This window comes from Ursus maritimus, unplaced genomic scaffold (genome assembly GCF_017311325.1).
Source record: "Ursus maritimus isolate PB19 unplaced genomic scaffold, ASM1731132v1 scaffold_29, whole genome shotgun sequence".
NCBI lineage: Eukaryota > Metazoa > Chordata > Mammalia > Carnivora > Ursidae > Ursus > Ursus maritimus.
Window position 1 is genome coordinate 1368716 of NW_024425452.1, and position 25733 is coordinate 1394448.

Sequence of the window (25733 nt, forward strand, 5' to 3'; positions counted from 1 at the left end):
CCCCCCCCCCCACCTTCTAGTCCCTCAGCAAACCACTTGCCATGCTCCCTTCAGCCGTGCCCCAACCTCTGCCACTTCTTGTCACATCCTACCCTTCCCCTCCAGAGAACACCCCAGCCTACATCCCCGGCCTCTCCTGGGCCACAGGGCCTCCAGAGCTTCCACACCAGGCCCCTGGGCTCCGCCTCCGTGCCCCAGACACGTGCCTCCCTCCTGCTGGCCAAACCACAGCCAGGTCCTGAGTTGCCTCTTCCCAGAACGCTGCCTTGCTTACGCCCAGTCATTTCCCAACGCCCTCAGCCTCCCCGGCAAGGTCTTGTCGCTGTTGCGTTCCCTGCATTATCTGTAGGCTGGCTTTATTGAATAGCCAGCCCCCCACCCCACCCCCAGGGCAGGCAGGCAGGCAGAGACGTCCCTGCCTCCCGAGCACCCAGGACTGGCTTGGCTTCTGGGGCTCAGAAAAGACTTGCTGACGGGCTGACTTGTCAGTGCCTGTGTGAAGAACTGAATGTGGGGGGGAAGGAGGGGGAGGGAGAGAGCAGAGCTCCAGACCTCCAGCGAGCCAGTGAGCAAGTGTGTGCCTGAGCAGTAGAGATGTGACTCTTCCCCAGGCCTGGGTCCCAATGACCAGCTGATGTGGATCTTTTAAAGTCCCGTCAGACTCTTTGATTCCCTGTATCTAAGAAGCAGGAGAGGAGAGGAGCTGGAGGGGGTAGGCCCCCTCCTCAGCGCGGAAGGGGGGCACCCGGGCATGTGGGAAGGGTGCCCGCCAGGCGGGAGTGGCCCCCGGAGTCTGACAGGCTCATCGATCATTGTGATGAGAGCCCCCCCCTTTCCAGGCGAGCACAGCTGCGGTGCGGGGAGCTGAGGCAGCGGAAGGAGGGGGGCGGGAGCAGGGAGGGCGTCGTGCTGAGCGTCTGGGTCTGCTGTGTGTGTTTGCGCGTGTGCGTGCGTGCGTGCATGCGTGTGTTTACTGCGAGGAGGCATGCAGCCCTATGGAAGCTGGGCCGGGAGCAGAGAGGCTGCAGCCGCGGACGCCACTACGACAGCTCCGGGGGCTGACAGGCCCTGGGAGGGGGTGGCCGCAGCGTGGGGGCCAGAGGGCGTGCCCGAGGCTGATGGCACCCCTCTCTGCCCGCCCCCTCGGGCCCCCCACCAGGCCCTGGGGAACAAGCAGCTGGCCTTCCAGCAGCAGCTCCTGCAAATGCAACAGTTGCAGCAGCAGCACCTGCTCAGCCTGCAGAGACAGGGGCTGGTCAGCCTGCAGCCCAGCCAAGCCTCGGGGCCCCTGCAGACCCTCCCGCAAGGTGAGTGCCCCCCAGCCCGGACCCGGCCCGCGGCTCCCCCTCCCTCCCCGCTCCCAGGGCCGGGTTGGAGGCCCCGTGGGTTCCTGGGGCCCTGCCAGCCTCCCGCCTCTCTCTCTCCCGCAGCAGCCGTGTGCCCGACGGACCTGCCCCAGCTGTGGAAGGGCGAGGGTGCCCCTGGGCAGCCCGCCGAGGACAGCGTCAAGCAGGAGGGGCTGGACCTCAGCGGCTCAGCCACCACCGCTACCTCGTTTGCCGCCCCCCCCAAAGTCTCACCCTCCCTCTCCCACCACACCCTGCCCAACGGACAGCCCACTGTGCTCACACCTCGGAGAGACAGGTGCAGGGCCCAGGCTGGGAGAGGGCACTGTACACCTGCCGGGGGGGGGGCACCCCTGGACCCCGAGGGATGGCACCCACAGTGAGGGATGGGGGGGAGGCGGAGTTTGGGGACCCGGAAATTGACCCCTCTCCCAGGGCTCACAGAATTGTTCTCAGCCTCTGGGAAACCCGTATTAGGGACAGAAACATCACCAGCAGGGGAGCCGGCCCGAGCTGGACCCAGGGCTGTTGGGGTCTTCGGGGTCCCTGACCACTGCCTCCCTCTTGCTCTCCTAGCTCCTCCCACGAGGAGACGCCAGGCTCCCACCCCCTCTACGGACACGGAGAGTGTAAGTGGCCAGGCTGTGAGACCCTGTGTGAAGACCTGGGCCAGTTTATCAAGTAGGTGTCGCCCCCCCACCACGTTCTGTCCCCCCACCCTCCAGCAGCCTTTCCACAGGGCCCCTCACCTCCCCCGCCGGCCACCTAGCTTGCCCTTCCTTGGGCCTTCAGCCACCAGCTGTCCTGCTGTCCTCACCCCTGGGGCACCTAGCCTAGCTTCTTTCCTGCCCCCACCAGCTCCCTGATCCCCACCTCCCCCATCTGTATTTTCAGGGGCCTGCAGCCTCCTTAAGCCCCATCCCCAGGCTGTCAGAGCCCCTCAGGGTAGGGGTGTGAGGAGCAGGAGAGGATGCCCCCGCCGCCCTCCCCAGCTTCCCCCAGACTCAGCCCGGGAGACTGATGGCCTAGTGACAGGCCGGAAGGCCGGTGGACAGGCAGGGCGGGAGGCGGCCAGGCGGCTGGCAGCAGGCGGCCAGCTGCCACAGCCGTGCCAGGCTCTGTCACTGACTGATTAACTCCGCTGTCTCCCAGACCCTTGCAGCATCAGGGTCAAACAAATTGTTTTCACGCTTCGTCAGAGGTTTACTTAATTAGTTCATTTGCAATTAGATCTCTCTGTAGCTGGGATTTTAGCAAAGACATCAAAGGAGGCTGACGAGAAGGCGGCTTCCTTCGTTGCCCCGGTTTTTGGTTTTTTTTGTTTTTTTCTTTTTTTTCCCACCTCTTTCCCTTTGTATCTCTAGGTCTGTCTGCTTTCCAGGCCATGGGCGGGATGGGAGCACGGGATGGGCGGGTGGGGGCCGCAGGCCTGCAAAGCAGGGCCAACTGTGTCTTCTCTGCCCCCTCCTACCCCGAAGACACCTCAACACAGAGCACGCCCTGGATGACCGGAGCACAGCCCAGTGCCGGGTGCAGATGCAGGTGGTCCAGCAGCTGGAGATCCAGGTGCGGCTCTGAGGACGCGGGCGGGGTGCGGGAACGCCGTCCCTCTTTGGGCCCTGCCCCACCCTCAGCACTGAATTTCCAGGAGGGCTTTAGAGGGTGTTGAGGACGGCTCGTCTTATGCTTTCTTGCTCCTAAGTGCCAAGGTCATGAGATGATTACAGTTAGATTCTCAGGTGCAAACCAAGGTGGGGGTGTATCTGCTGGGAGGCCCAGAAGAGCAGCATCTGTACAAAAACAATAAAAATACACACAGCTACCGTATGGAGCGCGTCACTCGGTGCTGACTTAAATACTTTACCTGTAGAACTCCAGGAATCCTCTAAACAACCGTATATGGCAGGTACTATTCTCATCCCCACTTTACAGGTATGGAAAACTGAGGCCCAGAGAAGTGCAGTGACTTGCTTCCAGTCACTCACCCTAGCGGGTGGCAGAGACAGGGTCAGAACCGCAGCAGTCGGCTCCCGACGCTACACCCTGTAACACGTAGCACTCACGACAGTCCAGCAGGCAGAATGGTGGACATGTACCCATTTCCATCTGGCACCTAGCAGAGTGCCCTGCCATGAGAGGGTAGTTGTGAAAGACCTATTGAATTTATGAATGGGGGTGAATGAATCATTCATCCATTCCTGTGTTTCCATTCATTGGGCGAGGACCCTCTCACACACAAGTGCCACTGAACTTGGGTGTTGTTCAGCCACAGCCTCTGCCTTCGATGGGGAGAAAAAGCATGTGTTGTTAGCAAGGGGGCCCCTGGCCTGTAGCTCAGCGGCTCGCTGAGCTCGGGCCTGGGATGCCCGGTCTGGAGGGGAAGTGAGGAGGGCTTCACAGAGCCGGCAACCCCAGGCCCTGGCCTTGAGGGTAGAAGGGCGCAGAGCAGAGCCGAGGCCACTTAGGAGCAGGGGACAGAGGGAGCCAGATGCTGGAGATGCAGGAGAGGGATGGTGGGAAGAGGGGTTTTTTTGGGTGTCTGGTGGGGGAGAGGTGGGATGTGGAGGAGGAAGAGGACCGGACCCTTGGGGGCTCAGCTCCTGCCCACCTCCCGCCTCTCCACAGCTCGCCAAGGAGAGTGAGAGGCTGCAGGCCATGATGGCCCACCTGCACATGCGGCCCTCCGAGCCCAAGCCCTTCAGCCAGCCAGTGAGTGACTCTCCCCTCCCTGCGGCCCTCCCAGGACCCCCGGGACCCCCACCCTTGGCGCTGGTCTCAGCACCCTCCCCGTTGCTCACAGCTGAACCCGGTCCCCGGCTCCTCCTCATTCTCCAAGGTGCCCGTCTCTGCAGCAGACTCGTTCCCAGATGGTCTTGTGCACCCCCCCACCTCAGCCGCTGCCCCCGTCACCCCCCTACGGCCACCCGGCCTCAGCTCTGCCCCCCTGCACAGCGGGGGCCCTGCCCGCCGGAGGAGCAGTGACAAGTTCTGCTCCCCCATCTCCTCGGGTAAGGACTGCCAGGAGGGTCGTTTCCCCCCCCAAGCTGGACCCCCATCCGGGTACCTCACCCTCTGCCTCTTGCCCCCAGAGCTGGCCCAGAATCACGAGTTCTACAAGAACGCCGACGTCAGGCCCCCCTTCACCTACGCCTCCCTCATCCGCCAGGTGAGCACGGAAGGTAGACAGAGGGGGTGGGGAGGGCACGCAGGCTGCACCCCCACCTCAGCGTCCCAGCCTCCACAAGTGTCCTGGGGCCGGAGGAGAGACGTCCCCTCCTGCACCTGTCCTCTCCCAGTGGCATGCAGGCTAGCCTTCCCGGCTGTGGCCTCTCGCACAGGCTCCATCTGAGTCCGTGCACTGCTTCTGCGGCGTCTCTCTGGGGGCATGCGCCCTGGGTTTTGCTACTCACACCCACTGTGTCATTCATTCTCTCATTCCCTTGTACACACGCTTCTGGGAGACTATTTTTCTGATAGACTTACGGTCACTCTCAGTTGCTTGCTGCCTGCCTGCCTCTCTCTCTCCCTCTTCCCCCCCCCTCCCTGCCAGCTCTCTCTCTCTCTCTCTCTCTCTCTCTCTCACACACACACACACACACCCCTCAGTTCTCTCCCTCAGTCTTAATGCTCATGTAATATTCATCTGAATGGACATTTGCACAGACATCCTCTTGCTCTGACCTCCCACGCTGGCACACACATCCGCACACATGTCCTCATATACGCACACATACCCCATCTCATGCTTAGGGCGCCCTTTGCCAAAATCAGGATAAATTACAACCAGCCCCCACCCATGGATCTCTCTCTCTGAGAATGCTGCTTCATTTTCATTACAGGGCGGGGGCCCTTGATGCCAGTTTCCCTCCAGAAGGAAATCATGTGCTCCTTGCACAAATGCATGGGCCTCGAGGCTCATGTTTCCTTTGGCCTCTGGCTGGGCTCTAAGCAGCCTGCCCCACTCAGGGCATCGACAACACCCACCAGTCCTCCTGTCCACAAGCCTCTGTAGTCGGTGTTTTCTGTTCTTGGGGTGAGAGGCAGGGGCCAGGCAGAAGGGAGAGAGCACAGGCCTATGACCCTTCAAGGCCCAGACTGAGGGTCTCTCTGTTTCTTTCTGGCCGACAGGCCATTCTGGAAACTCCCGACAGGCAGCTGACCCTGAATGAGATCTATAACTGGTTCACCAGGATGTTCGCCTATTTCCGGAGAAACACTGCCACCTGGAAGGTGAGGCATGCTCCTTCCTCCTGGCCAAGAGCCCCAGTCACCCTCAGACATCTCCACCTCCCCTTGAGACCAAGGCTGCATCGCATTTAGTCCCCTCAGAGGGGCGTTCTGCAGAAATGGCCCCAGCAGGGCATGGGCTGCATCATGGGCCCCTCTACCCTCAGCATGGGCTATGGAATGTTCTCTAACTGCCCCTCAGTAGCCCCTTCTTTCCAGCCTTGTGCTGCCTTCTTTCTGGGAAGAAATCCTCCTCTTCCGTGGAGTGCTCCCCCATAGGCCCCACAAAGTAGGGCCTCTGGGAGTCAGTAATGCCCGAGCCTGTTAGGGAGGCCTGGGTTACACTCTCAAGAGACCCTACGGGTCTGGGTACTTTGGCTAAAGGTGCATGTTCTGAAGCCCGGGGTGGGGTGGGCAGTGTGCAGGCGTGGACACAGGGACCAGCTGGACAAGACCCGTGGACTGTGCCCGGGAACACAACCACAGGCACCCCCACCCTCTCCCCAATTCTGCCATGGAGGCAGGAAGATAATTGTCTCCATCCAATTAGTCATTTCACCACCTTCAGCCATAGAGTTTTCTCAGGGGACCGGAGGCAAGGAAGGGAGGGACCTTAAAAAAATGGGACACAGAGATGTGGACTGGGGCACAGCCATTTGTTTTCCCATAGCCAAGATGGGAGGGTGTGTGTGTGTGTGTCCGTCTGTCTGTCTGATGGGTGAGAATATTAGTGTCTGTGCAGCAGAGTGGAAAGTGATATCTAAATTGGAAGGGGGTGGAGGGAAGGAGAAGGGAGTGTTGGCGCCCTGCAGGGAAGGTTAGACACCAGGGAAGGAGTCCTTAGCTCAGAACCTTAATTGGATCCCTGGCTCTTGAGTCCCCCTGCTGGCAAGCTCAGGAACTGCAACAAAACGAACTACCTCCCCACCACCTAGCCAGCTTTCAACAAGTGTCACTGAGGCCCCCTCCCCACCAGTGCTAAACTGGGTAGGGTCTGCCTAGGGCCCAGGCTCCTCTGCCCTGAAATGTGCTAACTGCAGCAGGAGAGACTGCTTCATGACCTTCCGTATCCCCACGAGCCCAATTCCCAAAGCTGGGGAGAGAGGCTTCGGGGCTGGGACAGCTGCTCTGATTGGCTGTGAGTGACGTCATTTCCTGCCACCCACAATCCTGCCCACTCCGTGAGCCTGCAGGGCCTTTTGGGGACCACCCTGCCCAGTCTCCAACCTCCAGGCCAGTTTGGATACTGGGTTTTAGAAAATGATGAGTCCTACACAAACATAAAGGATCATTACAATTGTTATCTAATGTTTCTGTTCACAATGCAGGTTAACCTGTCGGGATGAAAATAGAGAGCCCCAGTAGCTTCCTCCTCGGGGGCAGGGTGTCCCTCACCCACCCACCCTCCTTTCTTGAGGTCAGGAGGAGCTGGTTTGGGTGACTTCCTTAAACCCCTCAAGGACCACCTTGAAGCCCTTCCCGTTTAGCCAAGCCCCTTTGGCCTTCCATGCCACTTTTCACGGTCGCCCAGCCAGGGTCATCCCAGTGGTGTGTCTCTCGCCCCCAGGTGTCCACCTCCACGCCCCCTCACCTTGTGTAGGTCCTGGTGCAAGGCTAGTGAACAAGCAGGTTACCTTCCTAGTGAGCGGCACTCTGCTGGGGCCTCTGCCACTTCGGGCACTACCTGTGCCCGCCCTCCCTGTGGCACAGCAGAATCTATCTCAGCTTGAGGTCCACTTTGACCTTCAAGATTTTTGCAGCCAAGCTTCATTCATGTTCCTTGGGAAACGTACCGTGTCTACACCCAGCTCTTCGCCTTCCACCATCCACCCATTTATCTGCTCCTTGAGGTCCCTCTTCTCCTCAACTCCTCGTCCACCTCCAGTCCTCCCTCTTTCACCCTCTCTGGCCCACACCCTGAGATGCTGTCCACTTCGGACCAGGGCAGAAGGGTCAGGAGCCAGCGTGGGCCGGCCAGCTGCCATTCGTCCGAGGACAGAGCTGCCATCTGCCAAGCTGATGGTCCTCACCAGCCCTCCCCCTGTGTCCATCCTCTCCCAGGGCCCATGTTGTGGGCCCGTCCTTTTGTTTACGCAGCCCCCGCCAGACCCCTTAAATTGCCGTTAATGTTTCAGCGTAACGAATTAGTCTCTCATCACGAATCAGGCTTCGAAATGAGGGAAAAAAGCCCCGGTGAGGCCATCCTCGGAAATTGGGGTCATTCTCATTTGCAAAGCGGAGGATCGGAGCCCCGTAATGCGGGCAAATTTATTCCGAGGCAGGAGCCCCGGCGTGATTAGGCCCTTTGTAATTATCGCTCCAAGAGATTCCACTCCAGCCGCCCGCCTCCCTCGTGGATTAGCAAGCGAGTCGGAAAAATACACAGGATTTAATTAGAGGCAAATTAAAATTGGTAATGAAATCGGGCCAGTTGCAAGTGGCAAGAGTTGGAAGGGAGAGAGGGAGAGGGGATCTCCAGGGGCACGGGCTGCCCGCCCTGCCGGCTTTCTTCCCCCATTTAGAAATGTAAAGAGGAGACAAGGATGGGGGTGAGGCGGGGGAGGCTAACGGAGGACAGGTAACAGGGACAGGGATGGCTGGGGGGGAGGTGGGTGAAGCTGCTAGAGGAAAGTACAGGGACAGGACTGAGGGACCTGGAGGGAGTGGGCGGGCTCGGGCCCTCATCTAGGCCCCCTGGGGGGGGATGGGGCCACCCCCCCCCACCCAAGTGTCCTACAATTCAGATGGCCTCAATTCCTGAAGTCACCCTGCCAGGAGGAGGTGGGAGCGACAAGGTGACTTTTCCTCTTTTCTCTCCTCTTCCTGCCTCACAGCTACTAAACCCATGCTCTCCTTCCTGCCAGTTTATTTCAACAAGTGTATATTAGAGGCCTGCTGTGTGCCTCATGCTCTTAGGCTGTCTCTTCTCAAAGCCATGGCTCCCACACTCCCAGGGGCTAAAGAAGGTTGCAGCGAGGGTTCCTGATTTATTTCCAAAACTTGTAAAGCCGCATGGAAACTCTGCACCCGCCTGAGATAACAGGTTCCAGGCTTGCTGGTGGGCCAGGGCCCGAATGCGGGCTCATGGGACCAGGGGCCCCAGGTAACAGCTACCTGTGTCTGGTCGGTGCTGCTGGGGAACAAATGATTTCCACCGGCTGGTGTTTAGTTGGGAGACGGGCTTTTCCAAAACATGGCAGGGAGAAGCGGAGTGGGGCATGAAATGGGTTGTCAGCAACGAAGACCCTGGCAGACCCTGGGTCAAGGGCAGGAGAGGGGCCGGGGGACTCCTCCCCGTGGCAGCCTGCATGGCCTTGGGCCTGGGGAGGTGGGACGCAGTGGGACAGGGACTTTGCTGGGTGTGCTCGCCAGAGCGGGGAAGGGGCCGAGCAGGCGGCCTCTGAGCATGCGCCCTGTCGCTGCACCCCCAGAATGCTGTGCGGCACAACCTCAGCCTGCACAAGTGCTTCGTGCGCGTGGAGAACGTCAAGGGCGCCGTGTGGACTGTGGACGAACGCGAGTATCAGAAGCGGAGGCCGCCAAAGATGACGGGGTATGTAGGCCCCGCCCTGAGCAGAGGCACCCCCCCCCCCCGATTTCTCTCCAGGATACCTCTGTGTACCCAGTCCTTCCCACTTCAGGGGTGGGGAGGAAAGGGGTGGAGGAACCCAGGGGAGCCCGGGATCTGGAAGGACAGGTGATTGCAGACAGAGGACATTTATGTCTTCTTCTATCCCTGTTCTTGACTGAGGGAAGGAGCCTGGGGCCTGGGACCAGAAAGAGACAGAGACCAAAGTTGCCCTGGCCAGAGCTGGGACATGGGCAGATGCCAGCTAGAAGACCTGGGTTCCAGTGCACCTCTGCTTCTCGCTGGCTGGGTGACCTGGGGCCAGCTCCTTAACCTCTCTTAGATGCTCTGTAAATGGCAGGTAGGGATGAATCCTTATGGAAGAGGGACAGCCTTGAACCATTGCTTTACCTGACCCAGCTCCCGAACACTGCAATTCCCATGCAGAAAAGCCTTCGGCATGGAGTGCACGGGGACCGGCTGAGCGCATGGCGATTAGATGTCCCAGAATTCAGGATGGCAAGATCATGTGGGCGTTACAGATATGGGACTGTCAGGGCTCTAGCTTGGACCTGCCGGACCCCGGAAACAACAGAGAAAACCCGCTGGGGTGGCGTCATGCAAAAACAGGCGTGGGGAGGGAACCCTGTTCCCCCTTGCCAGCTCTGAGACGCCGTACCCTCCCCAGAGCCCCTGAAAGCCTCAGCACGGGAGCTGTGATGGGGGCTGTGCGTCCGCGCCGTGCCCTGTCAGCACGAGGCTTGAATAAAACTCAGCAGAGGGCACTGACCCTGCTGCGGCCTCCTAGGATCGGGAATGGAGCGGACCGTGGCACAGAGCAGGGCCTAGTAAGGGTCAGGGTGTGAAGGAGAGGTAAGTGAATGAACAGACCAACCTGCGCCTTCTCTGTCTTCCAGGAGCCCCACCCTGGTGAAAAGCATGATCTCGGGCCTCAGTTACGGGGCACTTAATGCCAGCTACCAGGTGAGCGCCCCTGACCAGAGCCCCTTCGCTCCTGGCCCCTCGCTTTCCTGCCCACACACACTGACCTTCCCCCGCTCTCCCCTGCCGAGGGCCCGTCAGTCAGAGGAGAGGCAGGAGGCTGAAAACCACTATGGGTGGCCCAAACCCCAGCCCCTCTGCCCTAGCCCAGCTCGGGGCTCAGCCCCCACCTCTACTTTCAAGGCTGGCTTCAGGCGGAGCAGAGAGCAAGGAGGGAGGTTGGCATCACCAGTGGGGGCCCGTTACCTGGCTCGTCAGTCTGGGGGTCCTCTGCCTCCTGGGAAGGGATAGGTCAGGCCCAGGCTCCCAGGAAGGCTGGGAGGCAGCAGGTCAGGGTCAAGATCTGGCCTTGGAGGAGTGTGCTGTGTCAGGGAGGCCTGGCGGGGAGCTGCCCAGATAGATCCGCAGGCGGGGTCCTCACAGAGACTCCTGGAGGCTCGCTGGGTGGGGGTGGGGGGCAGCGACGCACTTGGCTGCGTGGAGCCGGCTCACAGGGCCAACCCTGTGCCCTCCAGGCTGCCCTGGCCGAGAGCAGCTTCCCCCTCCTCAACAGCCCTGGCATGCTGAACCCAGGCTCTGCCAGCAGCCTCCTGCCCCTCAGCCACGACGAAGTGGGTGCCCCCGTGGAGCCGCTGCCCAGCAATGGCAGCAGCAGCCCCCCTCGCCTCTCCCCGCCCCAGTACAGGTGAGCACGAGGCATGGAGCCCCCACCCCAGTGCCCTCCAAACGCCCCTGCGGGTGGGATCCCCATCTTATCACCCCCCCACACACATACATGTGTCTTCTCAGAACAAGTGACCTCTGTCTCTCTCTCCCTTCTCATGGCACCCTTCCCTCCCCTCTCCCTTCTTATTCCCCTCTTTCTTGCAGCTTTCTTCCTCTTCTGCTTCCTCCTCTCCCACTGTTCTGTCTCCTGCCCTACCCAAGGCAACCTCTGTCCGTCCCAACCTCCCCCTTCCTCAGAGGAGAGCTCCTGGGGAGATCAGACCTAAGACAGACGGCTGGCCCCAGGGGCTCAGGGATGATGCAGTCCTGGGGAGGCGAGCTGGGACTACCCCCCACTGCATCCCCAAATTCTGGATGTTTGGGGGACAGGGGAAGGCCCCTGGGGTGCCCACACGATCCCTTCTGTCACAGCCACCAGGTGCAGGTGAAAGAGGAGCCAGCCGAGGCAGAGGAAGACAGGCGGCCGGGCCCCCCCCTGGGCCCCCCCAACCCCAGCACCGCGGGGCCTCCAGAAGACAGGGACCTGGAGGAGGAGCTGCCAGGAGAGGAACTGTCCTAAGGGCCTCTAGGGGCAGGCTGGGCAGGGGTGAGACCCCTCCTTCTGGAACCCAGGCCCCACCTACCCCCACTCCTCAGCCCCGCCCAAACCTCAAGGCACTTCCAGGACTCAGATGGGGGGGCTGGGCCGGCGACTCCCAACGTGACCTGACTGACAGACGCTCGGGGGCAGGGACGGTCCCACCCCTGAGGGGACACAGAACCCCTGGTCTGGGACCGGCAGAGGCCCCGGAGGGCCCAGACCCTTCCTCAGACCCTCCCCTACATCTGAATACCACCTCCCCCCAACCACCAGCAGCAGCAGGGCCCTCCTCCCCCACCAGCTCTCCCTTACAGGGCCCCTCAGCGCCATGGAGACCCGCAGGCGGGGCTAAGCCACCCCTCTCAAACCCAGGGCCCCTCGCACCTGGCTCTGGCAGTGTTTTCTGGCCAGAGGCCCCCCATTTTCCTAATTTGTGCTCCCTTCCACCTTCTTTTCCGTACTGTGAAGAAATCTCCCCGCTGCCCCCAACTCGCGCCCCTGCCCCCGCCTAGGGCGGGGGAGCTGAAGTTTCAGACCATCCCCAGAAGAAACCAGGCCCCCTCAGCTGTGCCCACTCAAAAGCCACAGCTGGGGCGGGACAAGTTGTATGCTCCGTGGGGGTCGGTGGGAGCCAGGCTGCCTGGCTCCAGCCCCTGCCCTTGACCCGAGACAGAACCCAGGCTGAACTGGGCCTCTACCCCCCGCACTGGGTGCTCTCAGCTGCTCCCACCCCCCGGGAGCAGAGGAAGAGGCCCAGTGCCTGCCCTCTCACAGAGGTCTGTGCCAGGTGGGCTAAAGGAGGGGGAGCCGCTGAAGGGAGCCGAGCTGCCCTTGAGGCTGGAGCTGGGGTCATGCCCGTGCCACCAGGAAGCGTCCTGCCTCGGTCACAGGAAAGGCCAGGCTGAAATCAGGCCTGAGGGGCAGGTGGCTGCTGTGACCCCGACAGGTTCGCCCCAGCCTACAGGTCCCCCCTTACAGTCCTGCCTCACCCTTAGCACCCCTCCCTGACCCCTCTCCACTCCCCCACCTCCCCCAGTTAAACCAATGACCAAAGACCTTTCTTATGCCGGAAGCAAAAACCAAAACTTTCTGTTGGCTTTTTCCTTTGTCGCCTCCCACACCCCTGCTCCTCCTTCCGACCCTGGCCCCAGGCTGGAAGCCCTCCCTCCACTTAAGTTATTGTTTTAAACCAAAGTTTACAGTGTCTGTTGGTGGCCCAGACCCTCTCTCCACCCTTCCTCCACCCACCCCGAGGACCCTGGGACTCAGCAGAGGCTAGGGGCCCTGCTCACCCCCACTCTGCTCTTGGCCAGCCTGGAGGAAGAAAGAGGGTGAGGGAAGGAGGCGCACTGCCCTCAGCACCCCAAGGGGTTCTCCTCTCCTTCGGTGGTGGGCCTCGAGCCCTAGTCCCAACCCTGGGCTGCTTCCTGGGGGCTCTCCAGACCCCTCACTAGGACCAAGTCCCCCATCACGCTGGGAGTGTGGATTCCAGCAAAGGAGCTGGAAAAAAAAAAAAGTGAGACTCCACAGACCCCCTATGGGGGACCCCAACTTAGGCCAAGGACTGGGTGTATTGGATCCTCACGATACCCCAGGCCAGGCCCCTTTGCTGAGAAGACTCCTTGGACTATTTCCCAAGACCCCCCCACCCCCACATACACCCCTTCACAAGCCACCCCTCCTGAGAGGGAGGGGGCCCTCCGCCCCCTCCCCTATGTACTCCCCACCTGTGTTCTGTTTGACCAGCACAGAAATATTAAACGTCCTCTATTCACCGGGCCCTGCGTGTGTCACCAAGGTGAGGGGGGAAGGACACGAAAGTGGAAAGATTGCTCTGGGGGGCTGAGGGCAGCAGGCCGCCACGGACAGTGGGGGCTCTGTGGGGGTGCTTTCTGGGAGTGCATGCATGGGCCAGGACCAGAGGGGCCCCCTCTCTCTACTCCTCCTGCCCACTTCTTCCACTGTCATCCACATTCTCTGGTATTTTCTTTCAAAGCAGGTCTCTGGGTCATTCTGCTTTCTCCCTAAGTCACAATTCCTTCTTGCCCGTCCCTGCCCCTTCCTCCAAGGGTGTGTTCAGCCCAGAGATTTCCTTCAGGGCTGGAGAGGGTTGCTGCCACAGGGCCCTGAAGATGCTCTTCTGGGCCTATCACCCTGTCTTGGGGGGGCGGGAGGGAATGCATGTGTGTGGGGATGGGGCTGTCAGTGGGCGCGTGCCTGCCGCCTAGTGTGGGGTCAGTGTCCTGCTGGTGGGCTCAGGGTCAGGAAAGGGGTTACTCTAATGCACGGGCAGGGGCACCCTGGACAGTTAGGGGAGGGAAGGAACAGAGGAAGTCTAGTGTCCTGACACCTCCCTCAGCCTTGCATCCCACAGCAATTCTTGGCTCCTCCCAAGCAGGGGAGCCCCGCCCACCTCAGTGTCCAGTGCCCAGCACCCACCAGTCTCATCTACCAGTTCCCTTCTTCCAGCACCTTGAGCACCTTCCCAACACTTCCTCCTCAAGGGCAGGGCCCCCAGACCTCTATCCTGGGACGGGGGCCCCCAGAAAGAATGTGTGTCCTGGGGGGAAAGCGGGGAGGTAGGGTGGGTCTGGAGAAAGCAATCCAGTTGGAAACCTTCCCCCAAATCACCAAACTGCTGGAACTTTCCAAAAACCAAACTTGGGGGTGGGATGGGGAAGTGGGGTAGGAAAGGGGGCAGGATCTGGAAATGGGAGTCTTCACTGGCTTCTGTCTCAGAACTGTCTTGTCCTTTCCTGCTGCTTTCCACCATGATCTGTTATCTTCTGCGTCTCTCCCATTTCAATGCCTCACCTCTGGACACACACACACACACACACACACACACACACCCGCCCTAATCTTCCGGACACTTGCTGAGAGCCTGGGGTGAATTCCCCATTCCTCCTCAGGGCATCTCAGAGGGCCCGGCCTCTGAGGTCAGGCCAGGGGAGCTCGGCCTGGAGTCTGAGTACCCCCCAAGCCTCCACCCATGGGTTGGCCCTCCCTGCCCTCTGTGAAGGCTGCCGGCCCTTTCTGGAGAACTAGCTGCTCTGTCAGACGTGTGGACGGCAGCCTCCCCTGCAGTGGATTACCCACGATTTCATCACCACCACTTCCCCTGGGAGATCCACCAGCCCCTCCAAAGCCCCAGAGAATCCAGAGGTGTCTGCTGCCAAGCTCCCAGCTCCCTTACTCTACTCTGGGAGAAGTTCTCTGGTCTACAGACAAGCCCCATGGACATCCTTCCTGCACCAGAGATGACACCCAGCCTCACTCTCACAACAGTCCTTCCAGCAGTCTAACTTCAGTTTCCTCTGCTTCAACTAGAGTTTTGGTTTTGGTTTTTAATTCCTTCCCCAGAGATAAAGCAAATGTCTCGTCAGTGCACTTGGACATGGAGTGAGGCTCTATCTCAGGCTTTGACGGAGGAGAGGGTCTTGTAATGTGAGCAACAGGAGACTGCTGTGAGCTACCACCTTTTGCATATGCACCACGCTTACAACGCCAGAACTCATTTTTTAAAAGATTTTATTTATTATTAGAGAGAGAGAGAGAGAGCGTGCGCGTGCGCACAAGCAGGGGGAACAGCAGGCAGAGGGAGAAGCAGACTCCCCACTGAGCAAGGAGCCCAATGTGGGACTCCATCCCAGCATCCTGGGATCATGACCCGAGCCAAAGGCAGACACCCAACCACCTGAGCTACCCAGGCACCCCTCCATAACTCATTTTCTTACTGATCTCAGCTTCCATGGAGGGGGCCCCCTCCCATGACCTTCTTCTAAATAAGAACCACCCCCCCAAGACCCCTGTCGTGTTTTGCTGCCGGGAAGTACTGCCTACTGCTCATCTCTCCTTCCTACTGCTGTTCCCCGCAATAGGGGGCAGGTGGTTCGTGCTGGCGGCGGCTTACCCTGGTCTTAGCCTTTCTGCCCTGACAGCGAGAGGGAGGCTCTCTGCTGAACCTGTTCTCAGGCTGGCAAAAAAGAGGGTTACTCCAAGTCGGATATTTTGGGGATGAGAAGGTAGCACTCAGCTCTGCACGGACAGAAGACCCCCTTCCCCTCACATTCGTAAAGTTCTTCCCTCCACTGTTAACTGGTCACCCCTGCCCAAGGTCTTTTGCCAACGGCCAGCAGAGGGCGCTTTAGACAAAGCGGACCTTGGGCTCCTCCTTTGGGCACAGTTGCTGGTCAGAGGAGGAGGGGAGGTAGGGCGTGGGGAGGAGGGGAGGTGGGGCGTGAGGAGGAGGAGAGGTGGGGCGTGGGGAGGAGGGTGTGGGGAGGAGGGGGAGAACTACAACCCTTCAACCGCTCTGGCCCAGGGCACAAAAGGGTTCCTTCTGCTGTCAGGGGGCTTCCTAGCCCTCTCCAACTCGGTGACCTATGAAGTCTCCTGAACAGAAATGGGAGCAGGCAGGGGAAACGCAGAGAATGATCTGGAAGGATGTGGTCTCTGAAGATGAGTACACGGGGCAGCCGGGCTCAATAAAGATGTTCGATGGTAACTATTGCTAACATGTAATGAGCTCTTCTTGTGTACCAGACACAATTCTAGGTACTTTATCTTTCATGTCCTCCTCCCAACAACTCTGAGTCAGATGCCATCATTATCCCCATTTTACAGATGAGGAAAATGAGGCACAGGAATCGAAGAGGTTAACAGATAAAGCATTAAAAATGAGGAACCTGTGGTTTACGGTGCGGTGAGGGAAGAGGGAGGCCCGTTGGCTCGGTCTCAGCATTGTAGCCACATTCTTTACTTTGGCTTTTCCCCCCACCCCTTCTTGGAGAGTCCCAATGGGGAAACTGAGGTAAGAGCGCCTCAGAGCCAGGGGCTAGGCCCTGGCTTCAGAGTTCCCCAGTGGCCGTCCTCCTCTCAGCAGACTGAGGTAAGTCGGGGCTTGGGATAGTCACTGTGGGACAGAGGGAACTGGAGAGAGAAGGCTGGAATACCCTATAAAAATAAGCAATCGGGGGCCTTCTCTGCAGCCAAGCATCAGAGCAGCGAAGACAAAGAGGCCCTTGTCTGAGTGGGGAATTCACACCGACCACACACGAGCGCACACCTGAGCGCGTGCGCAGACGCACACGGGCACGCACACGTGCTGCCGCTACTCAGGCTCTGTTTACACCCAGAGGTCTCTTCCGTCTTGGAAGCCTGCAGTTAGCCCGTGGACACCCAGGGCAGGCGCACAGAGCGCACGGTGGTCACAGAGACGAGCCGTCCCGCGGGCCCACGACTTCTCCACGCCGGCAGCCAGCCTCCGCCTCAGGATCAAAAGTTCAGAAAAACAGCCCCTCCCGAGAAGGTGGTCATGGTGGCAGCCTGGCCTGAAAGGCGCTCTGTCTTAGCCAGGAGGGGCCGGAGAGGGGGGGGGGCAGAGTGCAGGGGATGATGGGCCAAATTAAGGGGAGGTGGGGGGTGCAGTGGGGGATGGGCACCCTGGAGCTTCTGGCCAGACTAGGAGGCTTCTACCCCCACTAGGGGTCAGCACCCCGCCTGCTCCCGAACCTGGAGCCCAGACCGTCTACATCAGGCAGGCACTGCCTGGGCTTAGGAATGAGCCAAGCACAGGGTGGGTAGGGGCGGGCAGACACCAGAGAACTACAGGACATGTCTCTGCTCACAGAGAGCTGGTTTTCTGGCTGAGAAACTGATGGAGATGGGCGGAGTGCCCGGTGCTACAAGGAAGAAAACTTGGGCCCTGCGGGAGGCAGCCCAGCGAGGATGCAAGTCCTCCCTCTGCTACTTGCTAGCTCTGGGGCTTTGGGAAATGTCTTGACGTCTCTGGGCTTCCATTTCCTCATCTGTAGACTGGGGTGGGATGACCCTCTCTGGCTTGCGGAGAAGAATAATGATATATTAAAAAGTGGCGCATATGAGGCCCACAACACGTAATAGCTGTTAATGAAATATAGTCTTGGGTGTACAAGACCAACGACCAGAGCGGGTGTGGGGGGCCAGAGCGCTCCCGGAGGACTCTGTGGAGGAGAGACTGGCGCTAGGGAGGGGAAATGTTGGCGGAGAAGAGAGACATTTTAGGCCTGTAGAAGAGCCTCAGTGGAGCTCCGTGAAGGTCCCTGTGGCAGGAGACGGAGGGCTGAATCAGGGCGGGAGAGGCAGGGGCAGGGAGTCCGGCCGGCGGGCTGCTGGGAGCCCCACCCGCCACTGTCATTGCCAAAGCGCATTCACATCCTTCAGCACCGCGAGGGCTCAGGCAAGGGAACTGCAGTGGGTTTCCTTATCTCTAATGTGGCGATGAGGAGCCCTGACCGCGCAGGAGATGAAGGGGAGAGTCAGAGGAACAGCAGGAAGGAAGCATGGACACCAGGCTGGCGCCCCCTGGGACCCCATAAGGGTCGTGCTCCGGAGGCTGCCGGAGAGGCTCCCAGGCACAGCCCATGTCCTTGCGGAGTTCCCATCAGAGGCCGACAGTCTTGTATTCAGATAAACACATCGGGGTTGGCCTCCAAGTGGTGCCAACACCACACGCTTAGCCCTCGGAGGTGTTCAGAGCAGGCCTCGTGGAGACGGTGAGGCTGATGAGGAGCCTGGAAGGAAAGAGCAGACAGCAGGAGGGCTTGCCAAGTGGGGCAGTGAGGAAGTAGAAGCAGGGCTGGGACCCCAAGGGGCCGAGGTCCTGGAAGGTGACACTGGAGAGGTGGGAGACAGGCTGGGGGGGGGGGCACAGGCCAAGCACGCAGGGTCCAAGCTGGGGTGTGGGGCAGCGAGCCCGGAACTTGCTAAGAGCAAGGCAGTGACGGATGGATGTCAGGTTTGGGGGGAAAGCAGGTGTGGGGAGAACAGGCTGGGTGAAATGCTGGGGCGGTGGGGGTCAGCCAGGTGGCTGCCTGCGTTGTCAGGAGGCAGGTGACCAAGTCCCAGATAGGGAGGGTGCTTTGGAGAATGATGTCAGGAGGCTCACTGAGCAACAGCAGAGAGGAAGATGTGTGGCTGCGCGAGAGAAGAGAGGTCCAGAATGGCCTCCACTGGGTGTATCTAAAGGTCTGCTCCAAGCATGGCACATTTTCACATTGGAATATTATACTGCACAGAAAGGGAATCTATAGGAGCTGCTTGTATCTGCAGGATACATTTGAGGGATAAAAAAACAAGTGGAAGGGGTGCCTGGGTGGCTCAGTGGGTTAAGCATCTGCCTTCGGCTCAGGTCATGATCCCAGGGTTCTGGGGTTGAGTCCCGCATCGGGCTCCCTGCTCAGTGGGGAGCCTGCTTCTCCCTCTTTCACTCCCCCTGCATGTGTTCTCTCTCTCTCTTTCTGTCAAATAAATAAAAAATCTTTTTAAAAAAAGTAAATGGAGGAAAGATATAGAGAATTGCCGTTTATGTAATGCTTGTAAATAGACATAATAAGGCCATATATCCTGTAAGGGCACATCTGCGTGTAGTGAACATTTAAATCTGTAGGACCAAGAGAGCACAAACTCAGGTCACTGCCTTTCTGGGGCAGGTGGGGAATGCAGGGGGGCGGGGGACTCAAGGGGCTTCAAGTATACTGCTAATAATTCATTCTTGAGCTAGCGGTAGGGACACAGGAGTTCATCCTCTTGTACCCTGTATCTTTTATCCAGCTGGAAGATTTCATTTAAAAACAAAAAAGAGGGGCACGTGGGTGGCTCGGTCGTTAAGCGTCTGCCTTCAGCTCAGGGCGTGATCCCGGCGTTCTGGGATCGAGCCCCACATCAGGCTCTTCCGCTGGGAGCCTGCTTCTTCCTCTCCCACTCCCCCTGCTTGTGTTCCCCCTCTCGCTGGCTGTCTCTCTCTGTGTCAAATAAATAAATAAAATTAAAAAATAAATTAAAAAAGAAAAACAAAAAAAGAAAAAGAACGATTCCAAGGTTTGGGTCTTGTGCCACAGAACTCCCATCCTCGCAACCCCTCTGGGCTTAAGATAGGGCCAAGGAAGAGGTCAGATGTTCAGCGGGGCTTGCCGGGGTGGGCAGGACATCGTGCTGCCCCCATGCAGAGGGGCTGGAGAGAGAGCGTCGTGATGGGGCACACCTGGGCTCACATCTGGCACTAGGGCAAGAGGCGCAGCTGTGAAGGAAAGCAGATGAGGTCAGCGGGCAAGGAGGAGGAAGAGCCAGGAGGGAGGGCAGTCCCGAGGCAGTGACGGGGCTGCAGGCTCCATGGGCTGCAGGGCCGGGAGACCCCCTACCACCACTACCACCAGCACCACCACCACCACCCTGGGACTCGACAGCGGGAGGCCTCCGGCACCCCAAGACAGCAGTTTCCAAGGATAGGGATGAGCTCAGGAGTCAGTGTGTGGAGCGGAGATGGAGGCAGAGGTGTGGTCTCTCAATGAGCTTAGCAGCAAGGGGCGAGGGGACCCCCAGAGGCGGAGGGGAGGGGGACACAGCATGGGATACCAAGAAAAGCTTTTCTTTTTTTTCTTTTCTTTTTTTAAAGATTTTATCTATTTATTGACAGAGAGAGCATAGGTGGGCAGAGCGGCAGGCAGAGGGAGAGGGAGAAGCAGGCTCCCCACGGAGCAGGGAGCCCGATGCAGGGCTCAATACCAGGACTCCGGGATCGTGACCTGAGCCAAAGACAGATGCTTAACCAACTGAGCCACCCAGGCACCCCAAGAAAAGTTTTTCTTATTGATTTTCTCAACCGTAATGATTTTGCATATTGCTGAGTATTTTTAAGTGGGGAAGAGGGCAGAGGAGGGTCACCCTCTCTCCTCCATCAGACCTGGAGATCCTCACTCTCCTTCTTCCTCATTACTCATTAGCTCCCCCAGGACTCAGCCCAGCTGCTCAGGAAGAGGGGAGTCTGGAAACAGTCATGGGACTTATGTGGGGGGAGGGGAAGGGGCGGGAATCCCATCCTATCCCATCCTGGAGCACAGGCCTGGGGTGGTCCCGGCCCCAATGACACTCAGGGGCAGAAGGAAAGACTGGGCACACCGAGGACCAGGGTGGCTCTCACACACACTCTCCAAGGTGGAAGTCCTCAGATGAACTGAAGGAGGGGAGTGGGAGGAAAGACTGGGGCTGGGCAGCCATTGGAGTGAGGTCTTCCCACCTACTTCAGCTGTCCCCCCATTGCGCTGGCCAACCCCCCAACTGCCACTCACCCCCCTTTCTCTTCCCTCACCATCTAACACCTTCCTCATCCTCCCCTTGCTTCGGCTTCCCAAAGAACACTTGGCTGTGGTTAGTTGTTCCCAGAGGCCCTCTCCCACCAGCTACTCTGGTCCTCGCTGTCACACGCCCACCCCCCCCAAGCCTGACCCAGGCCCAGCTGGGCTTCCTGACTTTGCCTCCATACAGAGAGTTACCCCAAAGTGGCCCACTTATCTTCCCGTTACCGAAGCCCACACAGTCCAGCAACAAATCTTTACTGAGCACCTCAGTGCCCAGTGCTGGGTGCTGAGAGCAATAGCGAGGAACAGACCCTGCCCTCAGGGGGTGACAGAACACTGACACAGAGAAGGCCCTTCTTACGACACTTTGAAGGAGTTCAATAATTAAAAAGACCTTCTTGGGGCACCCGGGTGGCTCAGCGGGTTAAGCGTCTGCCTTCGGTTCAGGTCATGATCCTGGGGTCCTGGGATGGAGCCCCACCTCGGGCTCCCTGCTCAGCGGGGAGCCTGCTTCTCCCTCGCCCTCTGCCACTACCCCCTGCTTGTGCTCTCTCTCTCTCTCAAATGGATAAATGGAATCTTTAAAAATAATAAAATAAAAATACAGAGATCTTATAAAATGTGATTACCGTGGTGGCAAGAAGGCCAGCAGCGCAGACAGATAATGAAGCCTCGCTACGGTCAGTCATTCAGACGCTGCATGTTTGGTGAGCACCTACCACTCACAAGGCACCGAGCGAGGCCCTGGAAGTTCAAGATGACCAGACAGAGTCCCTCCCCTCAGAGAACCCAGAGAGGCCGATATGTAAGCAGATACAACATTCTTTTGGAGTTTGGGAGTCCGGAAAGGGTGTGCATGACTTCTCTGGGGTAACGGGGAGCTGTGTGTCGGAGGCCGCCATTTGAGCTGGGTCTTGAGAGGCTCACAGGCCAGAGTGAAGAGAGTCAAAGGAGGGGCTCAGTGTGTTCAGAGTGACCACGCCCCACAGAAGTGGCAGGAGAATTAGGCCCGGAGAGGCAGCCTGGAGTCATATTATGGAAACTTTCCTGCCCAACTCGGAAATTTGGACTTTTGACTCTAGACAAAATAAGTTTGAGCCAAGAGTGACAAGACCATGGCAGATTCTTTTGTTTTGCTCATTCATTCAGGCCTGGGTGTGAGAAGGCCGATCTCGGTGGTGGCCAGGAAGAGAGAGGGAAGGAAAGGGGAAGGCCGCCAGAAAGGAAGTAGGAAGATGGTGAGATGCTCCACAGACAGGAGCCAGGAGACAAAGGTGCGAAGGGGGCCCTGTGATTTCCCCCTTAGGGAAGAGAGGGTCGCAGAAGCAGGGGCAGAAGTCAGGAGAGATGGACAAACAGTTTCTCCAGGTAGAAGGTGAGGGACTGGTCGGGGTTGGGTTGAATTTGAGGCAACAGCCGAAAATCCAGTGGGAGTGACTTGTCATTAAAGATGGTAGGTGGAGCTCATGCATTTCCCTTTGAGCCCACCTGAAGCCCTGCTAAACTACAGTAGAGGAACTTTTTTTTTTTAAGGTGTGAACTTTTAGAAAGATATCGAACAAGGCGGAAGAGGACAGCAAGTTCTGGAGGTCGGAGAGAGGGTAGCGGAAGAAGCTGAGTGCTGAGCCAGTGATGACAAGGACAGCTGAGAGGCACCCAGCCCACATGATGGGCCTCTCCACTCAGGCCCAGGGATCCGTGGTGGGCACAGTTACTTCTAGAAGTAGGGGTAGGAGCAAAGTTTTAAACAGTACACAAGTAAGTGGCTCCCGGGGTGTAGGAGGAAGACAAGATGAACAGGCAGAGCTCAGAGGATTTTTAAAGCAATGAAACTACTGATGAAGGAGAGTTGGAAGACAGGCAGCCAGGGACAAGTCCCCCCCCCCCGCCAGCCTAAGAGGAAACCACCCTTAAAAGGATTTTAAACCACCCTGGAAGGAGCCCTTCACCCTTTCCCATGTGAGAGATAGGTGACATAAACCTGATTCGGTGACAGGAGCAGGGAAGGTTCATCAGATGAAAACAGCCGGCCAACAAGCCCATAAAATCCCCGAGATGTAGAAACTCTGGTGGTAACCATCTCAGGTCCCCTCCTTCCTTGGGAGCTTGGTACTATCACTTTGCTATCGCCCCATACACCTTGCTTCGCTGCCCACCCCTCTGTCTGGTCTACCTCTTCATTCTTCGAAACAGCATGACCAAGAATCAAGGGCACCAATGGAGAAAAAAATCCTGTAACACAAGCTTGTATGAGACGATAGAGGTAGATACATATCTTTATACATTTGTCCAAACCCACAGACTGTACACCAAGAGAGAGCCCTAATGTAAACTACGGATTTGGGGTGACTATGATATGACCACGTAGGTTCACTGATTGTAACAAATGTACTGCTCTCGTGGGGATGTTGATGGTGGGGAGGTTGTGTGTATGGGGAGATCAGGGGGTATATGGGTACTCTCTGTACTTTCCCTCAGTTTTGCTGTGAACTTAAAACTTTTCTAAAAACTAAAATCTGTTATTAAAAACCAAAACAACAACAATAAAACAAGCGAGCAAACAACAAAGTGAACCCATAGAAAGTCAGTTTAAGGGATGGTTAGTCCTCCAGACCCCCTCCCCCACCCTGAGCAGGCAGGTCCCTTCCCCGCCCAGTCCCATCAAAGACCATGGGAGATGCATATTCTGGAGAGAGTAACACAGAGGTTCTTGGGGTTCGGGGACACTGATGTAGTTAAGGGAGGGACACCACAGGGGGATTAAGTGTAAGACTCTGACATCGGGGATTTCTAAAGACCAGGGGGCAGCAAATGCCCACCCACCTGCACAGAGTTTTGAGAGTCCTATTCTTTAATAGAAATCGAAGGATCAGTAGACATATGAGGAAAGTAATATGAAAAAAAAAGAGAGAGATCAAAACAAATGGACAAAAGCAACTTGGAGAACTTTGCTGTACAAAGAGAGGAAAACAATTTGTAAGTCATTTATCCAAAGAGAAATATGATATCCGTGGAATAAGAAAACATGCTAGGGGCACCTGGCTGGCTCTGTCCATAGAGCATGCGACTCTTGATCTCAAGGTCATGAGTTTGAGCCTGATGTCAGGCACAGAGATTACTTTTGAAAAGAAAAGAAAGAAAGGAAGGAAGGAAAAAAGAGAGTGAGGAAGGAAGGAAGGTTAAAAAAAAGAAAAGAAAACATATAAAAGGAAACATTTGGAGAACAAAATGAGGTGTTAGAAATTAAAAATATAACATAAATGAAAACAAACCGGAAAGCTGGAAGTTAAAGATATCCTCCCCAAACTACAGCAAAAAAAAACAGCAAAGGAAAACAGAAAAGAAGATGAAATTAGAGGACCAGTTCAGGCAGACCAACGTCCAACTAAAAGGAAATCCGGAAAGAGAGAAGCCAGAGGAGACAAAATCCCTGAAAAGGGAAGTGAAGAGACCATTTCCCAGGATTGAATGACATGAGTTTCAAACAGAATCAGCCAAAGAGTGCATAAAAATGTGCCCTCCCCAGAGCACATCCTCATGGAATGTCAGAACACCAGAGACAAAGAGAGGATCCTACAAACTTCTAGAGAGAAAAACAAGTTATGTTTTTAGCACTGGGTGTTCAACAACACTGTTGTAGAAAATAATGGAGCGTTCGTCGCCTTTGAAGTTCTAAGAGAAAATTATTTCCAACCTAAAATTCCATACCCTTCTGGACTACTAATTAAGCATAGGATAAAAACGTGTCGAGACGTGCAAATGATCCAAAAGTCACAACTCTGGTTCACCTCTTGCCACCGTGGGAGGGGAGAGGCCTGTGTTCCACCAAAAACAAGAAAAAGGAATAGAAAGGCAGCAGCCAGCAGTTAGGGGCCCATACCAGGAGAAGAGGGCAGCCGGGTCTGCCAGGAGAGAGTCAAAGCGCTTTGGAAGCAATTTCTTCAAGAAGATAAAATGTATAGGATACCTAAAATTTGAACATACTGTGATGAAAATCTGTTGTACTGGGAAAGACTGGGGGGGGGCGGTGACTGACTAATATGTATAAAGAAAACTAAGCAAATAAAAAAGGACCATTCACTGCAGAGGGCACGAAATGTTGAAAAAAGCCAAATAATGTCATACATGGTTTAGCTAGAAATAACATTTTGCCCTAATAATGAAAACACTGAACCTTGACCTAACTAAGAGAGTGATGTAACCATAAACCATCCTGGGAGGATGGGGAGATAGGCAGGGTTCTGGGGGACAGTTCTATGGGGAGAGCAGCTGAAAGAGAATTTCATCTACACCTTATAGGGTGAGACCTTAACTGGTACCCAAAACTGAAAAATCTAAAAGCAGCAATGCACGTCTCTTCTCTACAGATACGATGCCAACTGAGAGAGGCCGTGCCTGGGAGTGGGAAGGGGAGGCCGGGAGCCCAGGACACTGTGGCCTTTCTTAACAAGGTTGCTAGAACTGGCTGACACTTTGAACTACAGCGCGTAGCCCTCTGTGTTATAATTCCATGCTTCTCTGCCTGCCTGTCTTCTGGGAGGTGAGTTCTACAAGGACAGGGACCAGGCCCCACTCATCTTTGTTGCCCAGCACCTGACCCAGTACCTACCCGACCGCAAGCCCCCAGTTACATGTTTGTGGAATGAATCACGATAGGTTCCAGCTGGGAGGCAACTTTCATTTCGAGTCTGTCATTTTGCAGGTTGGGAAACAGGAGCTCGCAGAGAAGAAACGATGTGATCCCCAGTGAGTGGCAGTTCCAGAGCTATGCTGTCAACCTCTGGATTCTCTGTCCACTGCTCCTGCAACACGAGGGGCTGCCTTCTCACTAGCATAGAAGCCACAGTCCCAGGAGCTGACAGCTCTCGCGGGGACAGGTTTTAGAGCGAGAGGAACAGGAATGTGAAGGGGGAAGAGAAGCAACCCAGGAGAACGAGAGGTGAGCGAGACCTGCTCCTCAAGAGTGAGGACGCTACAGAAAGGCGCCTGGAACACTTGCAGGAAAAATGGCACATTCCCACCACCTCATCTGTGGGCAAGAGCAGCCACAAGGGGCGCTCAGTGCGGCCTTCCGAAGAGCGCCAAGTGCATGGACGTTAGGCGGGAATGCATCTGCACCCTGATCATGACTGCCCGTGAGTTTTGAGAAATGTGGGCTTCGCTCTCTG

General features: G+C 57.2%; 1 protein-coding gene across 3 annotated transcripts in view; it reads left to right on the forward strand.

Annotated features, from left to right (window-relative positions):
• Nucleotides 1–13226, forward strand: part of FOXP4 (forkhead box P4) — a 33920-nt gene extending 20694 nt beyond the window's left edge. Inside the window, exons 1-12 of one of the 3 annotated variants that reach the window (XM_040643453.1) lie at nt 971–1307; nt 1431–1644; nt 1923–2027; nt 2825–2912; nt 3972–4055; nt 4183–4354; nt 4436–4512; nt 5475–5576; nt 9005–9126; nt 10059–10125; nt 10659–10828; nt 11281–13226. In XM_040643453.1, coding sequence (XP_040499387.1) covers nt 986–1307; nt 1431–1644; nt 1923–2027; nt 2825–2912; nt 3972–4055; nt 4183–4354; nt 4436–4512; nt 5475–5576; nt 9005–9126; nt 10059–10125; nt 10659–10828; nt 11281–11428 — 1671 coding nt within the window. In that variant the 5' untranslated portion in view covers nt 971–985 and the 3' untranslated portion in view covers nt 11429–13226. Of the gene's footprint in view, nt 1–970; nt 1308–1430; nt 1645–1922; nt 2028–2824; nt 2913–3971; nt 4056–4146; nt 4355–4435; nt 4513–5474; nt 5577–9004; nt 9127–10058; nt 10126–10658; nt 10829–11280 lie in introns of those variants that run through there. The other 2 variants (XM_040643454.1, XM_040643455.1) reach the window with 2 other exon arrangements.
• Nucleotides 13227–25733: the final 12507 nt, after the last annotated feature.